The 10686-nt window shown below is 36.2% G+C and overlaps 2 protein-coding genes and 1 non-coding gene across 3 annotated transcripts; all 3 read right to left on the reverse strand.

Moving 5' to 3' along the window:
• Positions 1–5121: 5121 nt before the first annotated feature.
• Positions 5122–5428, reverse strand: LOC148763708 (signal recognition particle RNA). The gene has a single exon (XR_016025596.1).
• A 1609-nt stretch (positions 5429–7037) lies between these two features.
• On the reverse strand, positions 7038–8091 carry LOC18604649 (Plant invertase/pectin methylesterase inhibitor superfamily protein). The gene has a single exon (XM_007037232.3). It carries the CDS (start codon positions 7959–7961, stop codon positions 7203–7205), a length of 759 nt encoding a protein of 252 aa, XP_007037294.3. The 5' UTR covers positions 7962–8091; the 3' UTR covers positions 7038–7202.
• Positions 8092–8467: 376 nt separating this feature from the next.
• Positions 8468–10446, reverse strand: LOC18604650 (small ribosomal subunit protein uS4y). Its single transcript, XM_007037233.3, has 3 exons — positions 10287–10446; positions 9438–9819; positions 8468–8831 (listed from the first exon to the last, which is right to left on the reverse strand). Exons 1-3 carry the CDS (start codon positions 10312–10314, stop codon positions 8648–8650), a joined length of 594 nt encoding a protein of 197 aa, XP_007037295.1. The 5' UTR covers positions 10315–10446; the 3' UTR covers positions 8468–8647.
• Between the last annotated feature and the right edge of the window lie 240 nt (positions 10447–10686).

Below are 10686 nucleotides of genomic sequence, written 5' to 3' on the forward strand. Positions count from 1 at the left end.
TATTCCCAAGAAAATAATCAAGAGAAGTTTTGCCCTGGATTTCGTGAAAGCAAACACTAAGTTATGTAGTTATAAAAAGGAAGCTGTAAGCTGAAAGTGATATTCATATTAATATTGAAAAATACTTGAGGAGAATCTAGTTTCAAGTTTTACAATTTCAGGTACAATTTGTAAATTGGTTAAGGAAGAATGATGTTATATTTATATGAAAGAGTAGAACAAAGGATGATAGAAGTTAACCTTGAAAATGAAGTTAGATAATGAAATTTTCCTAATACATTATGGAAATTGGAATTTGAAAATGCTTGAGGTATACATGATTCAAATGAGTTTGAGTCTTAAGTGGCAAATCAATATCGTAATGCAAGAAAGATACAAGGTAATATAGAGGCATGAAAGATGATTAAGGACAAAAGGATGACTCTGAGAAATTGCGATATTGCATCGTATTCAATGATCAAATCAAGGTAGATCTTGGAAGCATAAATGGGATTATAAGGCATATACACATATGTGGGGTTGATATTGTGATCAACCAAAATGAAGAATGATTTTTAGTGAATTAAGATTCAAACTTAATAAATGATGAGTGATGTAGGTAGTACCATGATAAGAAATTTTATCAGAAATTGAACTATGTGAACATAAAAGACTCTAGAAAATAGTCAAGGAGATAATATCAAGGAAATGTGATCTATAGCATGGTTAAGCCGTACGAGATGGATTAATATGATTATGAAGATTGATATTTCATACCTGTGAGATAAACAGGAAGTACATGGAAATAATGGAAGAAAATACCCCACCTTTTCTTTGAGTTTTATAAGTGAAATTTTGAGGATAAAATTTTAATTTAAGGGGGGTAGTGTTGTCAAACCCTGTTCTATAAAATAATTACGACATCATTTACATGCTCAATAGAATGTTTGCATGTTTAGGAAGTTCGAGGAATCGTTAAAAGATAATATTACCCCTAATGGTACCATTAAGTCGATTAAGCCTCGAACTAGTTGAAATAAGAATTTTGAGGTGAAATTAAGAGTTTCACAGTTCAGGGATGACTCAAAATGGTAATTCGGAGTTCGAGGGTCAATTTGGAGTCAAACCAAATTTTTCACTATCTAGGGGCAAAATGATCATTTGCCACCTAGGGACAAAATGGAAATTTTGAAAAAAGATTTTTTTGGCCCCATTTAACTTATTGGAGTATGATTTGAGTATTGGAGTATAATTTGAGGGTTTGGCAGTGAAAAAGTTTAATTCTAGTGATTTCTGGAGTGTAAGGGCAAAATCGTAATTTTTCCACCCACGGACAAAATTTGAGATTTTGAGAGAATTTAGATCCAATTTGACAAATTGGAGAATGGTATGAGTATAAGGGATGAAAAATATGTCTATGGGCAATTTTTCAGTTTTTGGGGCAAAAATATAATTTTTGACTTTCACGAGGGCAAAAGTGTAAATTTTAAAAATTACTCCACCAAGACTTTGGATAAGTCTGAGAATTTTATCCAAGCTATTGATATGTGGGACAAGTGTATGGTGAAAATTTGGAAATAAATGGATGGCTAGAATTTAAGGAATTAATAAAACAAAAAAATGAATAAAATAATATTATATTATTTTAGCCTTTAAAAATGTCAAAATTCAAGAATTCTCATCTTCTTCAGCTGTCCAAACCAGGAGAGAAAATGGGGGAAAAGAAATAAGAACCCTAGCTGAAAAAAGTTGGGAAAAAACAAGAAAAATCGAGAAATCAAGCATTAAAAAGGTAAATTTCATTGATTTTCCTTGTGATTTTCACTACCCATGCATTTTTTTCTCATTTCCATGCAAAATTAGAAAGTGGGTATGGACACCCATGCTGGCCAAACCTCCATGGATGAGTTTTGAGCTTGAGTTTTGGTTGATTTTAATTGAATTAAGTGATTTTAGTTAGGTTATATTGAAATATAGCAAAAATAAGCTAGAGAAATAATTTTCCCCCATTGAAACCCATTATGCCAAATTTTTTAGGGGAATATTGGCTGCTGATCTTGATGTTTATTTGAGGAATTATGATGAATAATGATGAATTATGAGCCTAGAAAAATAATGGGAATTTTCGGAGCAAAAATATGAATTTTTACCCACTAGGGGTATTTTCGTAATTTGCTATCGAGACTGATAATTTGCACCACACTGAGGAACATTAAGTCAATTTGGGTGCAATTGAGGTATAGAAATTGAAAAAAATTAATTTGGAGTTTAAACAGACGCGTATATCAATTTATCGGGTAAAAAATCGAAATAGGCTAACATCTCGTTTAGGCAAAATTTAGACATTTTGCATTTCATATCATGCATTAGTAGTATAAATTAGTTTATTTTGGTTTAGTACCAAAGTAGTAAACCTCTTAATTGTACAATTTGTCAAGGTGGCGAATCCTCTGGCAAGGGTAAAAAAATCGCACTCGATGAGTAATAGTTGGAGTACCCGAATTTAGTTTTCAAAAACTGTGAGTAAACTTATTATCGTCTTAATTATCTAGAGTAGTTTTATACAATTGTGTGATTTTATGAAAAATGAGTTTAAATGGTAAATTGCTATGTTTTAAGAGAAATTGTGATTTTATAAATTTTCTGGAAAATCGAATACTGGTTTTGAAAATAGAGTAATTGGAGACTGCCTGCTTGTATTGTAAATTTGTGGTTTTAAATTGAATGGCTTATGACAATAAATGAGCATGAATGGCTAAACTGATTTTGGTGTTAGAATTATTTGTACTGTGTATTTAGCATTGAGAGGCTAGGTTGCGATAAATTGCCATGTCATGCAGAAAAAGATTTTATAAATCAGGTGGTAGATAAAAGATTAGCTACTGCAGTAGTGGGGGGTTCCGTGGGCCAGCCTATTAGAGGGGCACGGTAAACTCCTTTATATTCTCACCTCGGTCGTAGAGGCGCGTAGGGTATCTCCTGAGGTGGGCTTTTTGAGTGCACTTCACATGGACCACCGCGTGAGAGTGAGACTCAGCCAACGCCAAGGAACGGCTATGTTTCAAAATAAAAATATGATTTATGCGAAATATGAATTTTTAACAGCCTTGGCGGACTCAGTTGGATACCCCTGGTCCAGGTGTCACCGAGTAGAGGATTTGGCATGAGCCAAGTTTTGAGTAATTCACGAGCCATATTGATTATTTGGTTGAAATGAATATTTGTGATGTGAAAAATTTGCTGAAGTTAATTATTTTTTAATTGTCTCTATTTACTCACCTTTAGATAGTTTAGATGGTGTTTGTTTACTTACTGGGATTTTATAATCTCGCCACCCTCAATTCCCCACATTTCAGGTTCGGGATAGCCGGTAGATAGCCGATTGCATCAAGGACTTCAGTTAGCCTTGCATTGTCAAAATTATAGGTCCACAGACTCGCATCTTATTAGTTAGTTGGGGGCCCACGTGTCATTGTAAAAGTAATTTTATACTTTAGTTATTTGATTTAAAATATGTATGAACATATTTAGCTTTTACACCATGTTTTTGGCGAGTTTCGGTATTATCGAAGAAAAATGATGAAAATGCCCCTGTGAGCCAGAAAATAATATTTTATTGTTTTGATTTGGAAACGACTTATGATTTCTTGAAATGCAAGATTTAATAACTGTCGCTCACCGGGGAGATGCGGAAGCTGATGCTAAGCCTTGCGGGGTTTCGATCGGCATTCGGGGTAATGAGTGTCTATCGGGACGTCGCAGCAGTTGTCATTGGCCCGATGGGAGTTCCGGGTCGTGACATACAACATCTAGAGTATATAGTGATGTTTATAATGAAAAATCTAGACATATTAGTTTAAGACATAATTATATTATAGAATTAATATTTAGTGGGTAATTACCACAACATATGTTAAATCTGCAAGTAATTTGGCAAATCCTCTAACAAAAAGTTTACCAAGGGATTTGGTAAGTAATACTACAAAAGGAATGGATTTAAGACTCCTGTTAGACACCAATAGAAGGAACCCAACTTTGAATTAGTAATCTCTAGTTACAAAGTGCAATGAATAAAAACAAGTTATTGTAAAGTGTCTGTAATGCATTATTATAACCCATTCCTCAAAATCCTGTTTGAAAATAGTGCAATCCATTGTGTATAGAGGTTGAGTTTATACTCTTAATGGAGTTTGAATATTAAATTATGCAAAAAAAAAATGTCTAGAGTAATGGGGACATTAATGAAAATTTCATAAGAAGAATTTGAGAAATTGTCTTGTAAATGTTTGTTATGAACAAGATAAGCACATTGTCGTTATGGTGCTAAAAGTAAACGACCATTTACAAAAATATAAATGAATATTATGTGTGATGTATCTTCAATTCTAACACTAGGAGTCAAGGTTCAATCTGCGAACACCATCTACTTCATTAAGGTTTTGAGATGCATTCGTTAATCGATGGTTCAAATAGAGAAATACCTTCTTGTATGCGTAATATTCGTTTGTGTGAAAGGTAAAAATAAATAAATAAATATATTTTATTAAAAAACCAACATTTCAAACCAGTGAAAGATTGTTAGATAGTTAGTTAATGTTGGTCTTATTAACGAAAAGTTATGACTAAAGAGTTTTAAATAATTACCTCATTAATATAACTTTTTAATAGTTGTACTATGAAATGTTATTAGATATAGCTTTTAAATAATTGTATTATAAAAGGAAACAAGTTTTTTCATTAAAAGACATATATGTTGGCTTATTATATATATGCATTTTCATTAATTTGATAAGTGTGTTAAGGACTTTATTGTATCTTAGAAATTAAGAAAATACTTTAAAGAAAATATTAATTCATGTCCTCAAAATCATTCTCTTCTTTCTTCTCAAACATTTCTAACAAAGGCCACCAAATAAATTGATCCATTTTGCATAACAATATATATATCACCATACGAGTGAAGCATCCACTCGCATTGCCCTCAAGTGACGGACCATCTTTCATTGATATTTGATTATGCACAAATGGCCAAGTACAGGCCATAAATGTGATAGGTTCCATCCAGTCACATTGTCAAGGCATGCGAACAGCAAAAGCAAAAGCTAAAATTTGAGTAAAATAGAGCTAAAAATTATCAAGAAAAAAGGTGATGGTTCAATTAGGATCAGCCCACAGAGCCATTTTGGAACCAAGCGGCACCGGCCTGTTATCCTTCCACTGCCAAGAGCGGGAAGTCTTCGCTGCTCTGTGAAGCCAGCCTCACGCGGTGCCCTTCACTCTAGGAGCCATGAGACCCAGAGCTTTCGCTCAAATCTCGTGACTCAACTCCTCGCTTGGAACGGACAAGTCAGATATTTAACCACTAAGAATCCAACTCAGTAAACTGAGCCAATATCCCATCACTATAATGCCCCCGCTTGGGTTACAAACTTGCGCAGCCAAGTTCGGCATGCTGGGATGCTTCTTATGCTGTATATAAACAAATAGGTGTTTTCATAAAACATCAATGTGGGATGTAGTTCCCTTTTCTCAGTGGTGACTTCTGAAGCCTTATCAGAAACTTAAAATTAAAGTCGAGGTTAGTAATGATGATTGGAGAAGATCCACTACATACACTTGGCGTTAAAATTCTAAAAAATTTCTAATAGAAAGAGAAGCAACACATCTGAACAAGACCCTATTTCTTCTCCATTTTTCGCTCAAATAGTTGCTGCTGCTGCCTTGAACTTTTTGATCAAATTAACCCCTCTTTTTTTTGTATTTTTATGAAAAATCTATTGGATTTGGCCAGTTGGGCCCGAAAATCAATGCTCAGACCAAGATATATAATTGCCGGAGTCATAGATCAACTAGATTTGTCTGCCTGATAGACGTCAGCATTATCTAATAGGAATGGAAGCAACCGACCTGAACAAGACCCTAATTCCGCCACCTTTACACAATACTCGCTTGACATTAACAATAGTTCAGAATTGATTTATGTTAACCAATTTTGCCTTAAAAGGGAACTTCGTGAAATTAACTGGTTTTCTGTTCTGGCTCGAAGATCTCATTTCTTCTATAAAGAAGTGGCTATGTGCTCTGTAATTGAAAATTGAAGCATCTACAATAACCAATTATAATTTAAAAGGGGCTAGTGTCCACATTAATATCTTCTTTTTGGAAGTGATAATTCCCTCAAAGGGATATAGGATTACTCTTTAGGATTTTAAAGCAATTCTATGACTGCAATTAACGTCCTATCCACTTCCACTTTCAGTAAAGTGATGCAAAGACCTTCGGCCATGGAAAGCCCATTGCTTAACCCCATAGTCATAACCCAGCTGGTAGACTACGTGCTAATCCCAAACATCGTGTGATAACCCCGTTATCATCTCCCCAAAAGCATCTCTGATTATTCCTCCAGAACCTGCAAGCTCCGGACTACTTGAAGAAGAGCCATCTGATTTCATTTAGCAAATTTGTAGGAAGACCATCCTTTTTCTAGATTTCCAGCAATATTAAGACAGGACTTAAGAATGCTTATAGCATCAAGCAGTTTTCCTTCAAAAAGGCTCATGTTTCCTGCTTTCCAAAGGTAGTACCAGCAAGAAATTCAAATTAGATTCCAAGAAGATGAGACAGTAGTGCAACTACAATCTGATTCAAGCCAAGCAAAAAGAGTCATTAGTCCAAAGAATAATGGCACTAGACAGTCACCAAGAGAAGACCAGACAGGCAGGGCTAGAGTACTACCCCTCAAGACATTCTGGGCATCTTCAGAACTATCAACTATCAAGACATAAATCACAAGTGTTGAAAAAACAATGTGAGGAGCAAGCCAAAGAAAGAATTTTTGTCAATCAATCAGGAAATTTCCTAAGCAATTCCAGTTTATATCATCAGTGGGACATCCCAACATGCTTATGGCAATATCATTAGCAAATTTGAGACAGAAGAGCATCTCTATGATTAGCAGTGTGATGTTATAGGAAACTCAAAGGAAACAGCATCAAAGTTCTAAGACCCATTAAAATTCATTAGATGAGCAACAATTTAAAATAAATTTCAAAACACAATTTTGGATAGCAAAAATCTTTATAGCAGTAAAATTTGCACAATTATATTTGCATCACCTTACAAATGCAAAACAATAACCCCACATATTATGACAAATAAACTTATAGCAAAACAACCCAACCCAGCATAATAAGGCAAAAAAAAAAAAAGATTAACCCAAAAACTCAGTGCATGGTGAGACCAAACTTCTGTAGGAGGTTTTGCATATTAGAAACAATAGCCAAGCTATTACTAATAGACTCTTTGGAGCTTCGAACTTGAGATTTGACTTTATCAGCAACCGTCGATCCCATCTCTTGCAACCCGTCATTACACGTTTCCTGATCAGACATTGCAGCACTAATCCAAGTTTGGATATCGCTAATCTTCTCCTTAGTCAAAACTAGCTCCTTCCCGGAACCCACCTGCATTGCCGACAATGAGTCATTGAGTCGACTCAGTGCATCATCAAACAGGGTCACGCAGTCCTTTAAAGCAGGCTGAGAGTGGAGATCATTGAGGGATTTGAGTGATGAAGAGAGGTTTGAGAGATGATTGATGGCCACTTGGAGAGAGAGCTGAAGGATGCTTTCTGGGTCAGGTTTGGTAGAGGCGCTGAGAGAAGATAGAGTGGTGAAACAGGACTCAGGGAACCGAGTCACGTTGCAGATCGTCCTGATAGACTCATCCGAGTTAGAAGAAAGTGAGGGTGAGGCTGTGTCAGCTGGTTCTTTGATGGGTTCCAGCATCACCGCGGCAAGTGTTAAGCCGACGACCAAAGTGAAGATGAGGATGGCAAAGATGGCTAAGGCGGTCGAGACAGGTTTTTGGGATGGGTTTTGGTTTTCGAGGTGGCTTACTTTGTCATAGCCTCTGAAGAAGTTAACGGGATCCATGGTGAGTTTCTTCGGTCTTGCTTTGTTCGGATGATAGGGTCGGGACATAAAAGCAGCTGCGTGTCTTGGGGGTTGAATGGCAATGGATCTGTTGATGGGAAGGAAATGATGATGTGGGCAAATATGATTTGACCAGAGTTTTCCATATGGTATTTACGCGGAGTTTTAGTCCAGCGGGCAGCTGCAGGTCAACAAAAGCTGTGTGCACAGACAAATTCCCAACCAGCCAGCCAGCCATGGGAATTTTTATTTTTTGACATTTTGTGATACAGAATTGCAACTGTATACTTTGGCTACTTCAATCCCAAAATCGATAAGCTAGGTAAACAGAGTCATCATCAATTCACAACTCAACGTACAACATCATATGCCTCCCTGCTACTGCACCATACTCAGTTTGGGGAAATCTCAATTGGCTGATAAATAACATTTTCATCTTGGAAAATTCCCTAGCTCTAAAACTAATATTTGCCCCACTTGGAGAGAAACTACAATTTAACACCATATTCATATTCTTCAAGCTAGGGAAGGATAATCTGTATGCAAGTAAGAAAAAAACGGAAAAACATTATCTTGGAAGCTAAAACAAAATTCAGTAAAACACGATGTCCAAAATATAGCAATCAAAATTTCATCCAAATAAACACCAAGACATCACTTTTCAAGTCATGTAAAACTAGCTTAGATGAGATAGTCCTACTATAACTATCCGCAAAAAGATCAAACCCCATTACTCATTCTTCATCTTCTTCATCTCCATCTCCACCAGCAGCCTTCTTGGCAGCTGCCCTCTGATTCCTTCTCTTTACTCTTCCAGGACGCCCACCACCAAATGGACTAGTGAGAGAGAAATCAATGTGCTTTTGTGAATCAACCCTCACCATAAAAGAAGGAATGTTGACTACCTGCCTGCCAACCCTGTACAGCCAGAAAAAATTTGAGCAGACTATTGAATTATTGATGGACAAATGATAATTATACTGCAATAGAATCACAACTGAAAAGAATTTAACAAAATTGGATAAACCAACTAGATAACACATCAAATAAAAACAAAAATATTTGTGTTTGTACATACAAAAGTTGAATAGGATTGAGTAATCCATCAAGAAAATAGAGCTAAAGCTTTCTAATGTCCACACCTTGATCATTAAAAATAAGTTGATACAATAGAGCTACAATCTTATTGCAGTATGCAGAACTAGAAGCAATAAAACACAGGAGATTGCCACAATATTTATCCAATATTCAAGTAATAGAGGCAAAAAATTGTCCCCCCTTCAAAAGAAAAAGTGAGCAATTTGTCTTGTGTACTTCCTATATCAAAAGATATACTAACCCATATTTTACTACCAAATCTTCTTTATTTTACAGTTTAACCAGTTAGTAGTCATACAGGATCAAGCAAAAGCAACTTATAAAGCTAATTATCCAAAAAAAAGAATACATCAGAAACATAGTGGTCAACAGTTGAAATCAATAGCAATCATGTTCCACTTGCATCAAAACACTATATAAGCTCACCTAACATGCCTCTGCCTGATAAGCACTCGGGCATGGTGGATAGACTTAGCCATTCCAGCCTTGAACACAAGAGTTTGAAGGCGCCGCTCAAGGAAGTTCTCCACAGTCAAGGCCAAGACATAATCAAGCTTGTTCTGGCTCTCATCCAAAAGCCCATATCGGTTCATCCTGCGAAGAAGAGCCTCACCCTCAAAGATCCGACGTGGGTTCTTCTCATCAAGGGTCAGAAGGTCCCTTGCAGCATTTCGAATGCGGCTTAGAGCATACTGAACTCTCCAGAGTTCCCTCTTGCATCGCAGCCCGTACTCTCCCACTAGCCTCAGCTCAGCATCCAATCGCTCCTTTTCATAAGGACGACGAGGCTTCTTAAATGTCTTCCCATCTGTTATCATTCATGATTTTACATACAATGAGGGAAAAAATCATAAACCAACAAACCATTTACCAAACGCACGTACACACTTCAGCTCTGAACACTCAATGAGTCGATTTTGTTAGGACAAAGGCAACACCTTTTGTTTTTCATGATCAATAAAATAAAATAAATATACTAATACCCATATTTCCATTTTTTTTTACTTTTCCCGTCTGGCTTATCAGCTACCCAAGAAACCCCTTTACCCTCCCCTAATCAGCTCTCCATTTACTAAGCAAATCTAAACTGAAATCACAAATAAAATAAAACCAAATTCTTTTCCCCGCAAACAACAAAAGCCAACAAGCTATTAGGCCAAAAAATTGAAACACAGACAAGACAAAAGATAACATAAGATCTATACAAAACATCTGAGGCAGATCAAAGTTCAAAGAAAGATTTTTTAACGAGAGAAAGAGAGAGAGAGAGCTCACAGTTGCGGTAAAAGGAGACGTGAACCATGGTTGTTGCGCGGAGGCGCCTTGTCTCTTCAACACTGGCTCAGGTGCTGTCGTCGGCCAAGTAAGGCAGCAAATGAGGCAATGGCGAGCTTATAAGGCAACCCTAAAAATGCAAAACCCTAATCCTGGAAACTCAAAACTTGCTGTTGCCAAACACGCCGATTTTTTTTGAATTGAGAGTCATTTTTCTTTAGGCCTAGCCCAAAAACAAACCTAAATGAAGTCCAAAGCCCAATCTTAGTATCCGTATCTCAGGTGGGTTTCCTTCGACTTCCCAATGTTACATTTTTTGGGTCCTAATTTGTTTTTCTTATTTGATTTTTTTATCAAATTAACTTAAAAACAAAAACAATTCTTTTATGATTATCATTAT

Source organism: Theobroma cacao, chromosome 3 (genome assembly GCF_053813885.1).
Source record: "Theobroma cacao isolate CCN51 chromosome 3, ASM5381388v1, whole genome shotgun sequence".
Lineage (NCBI taxonomy): Eukaryota > Viridiplantae > Streptophyta > Magnoliopsida > Malvales > Malvaceae > Theobroma > Theobroma cacao.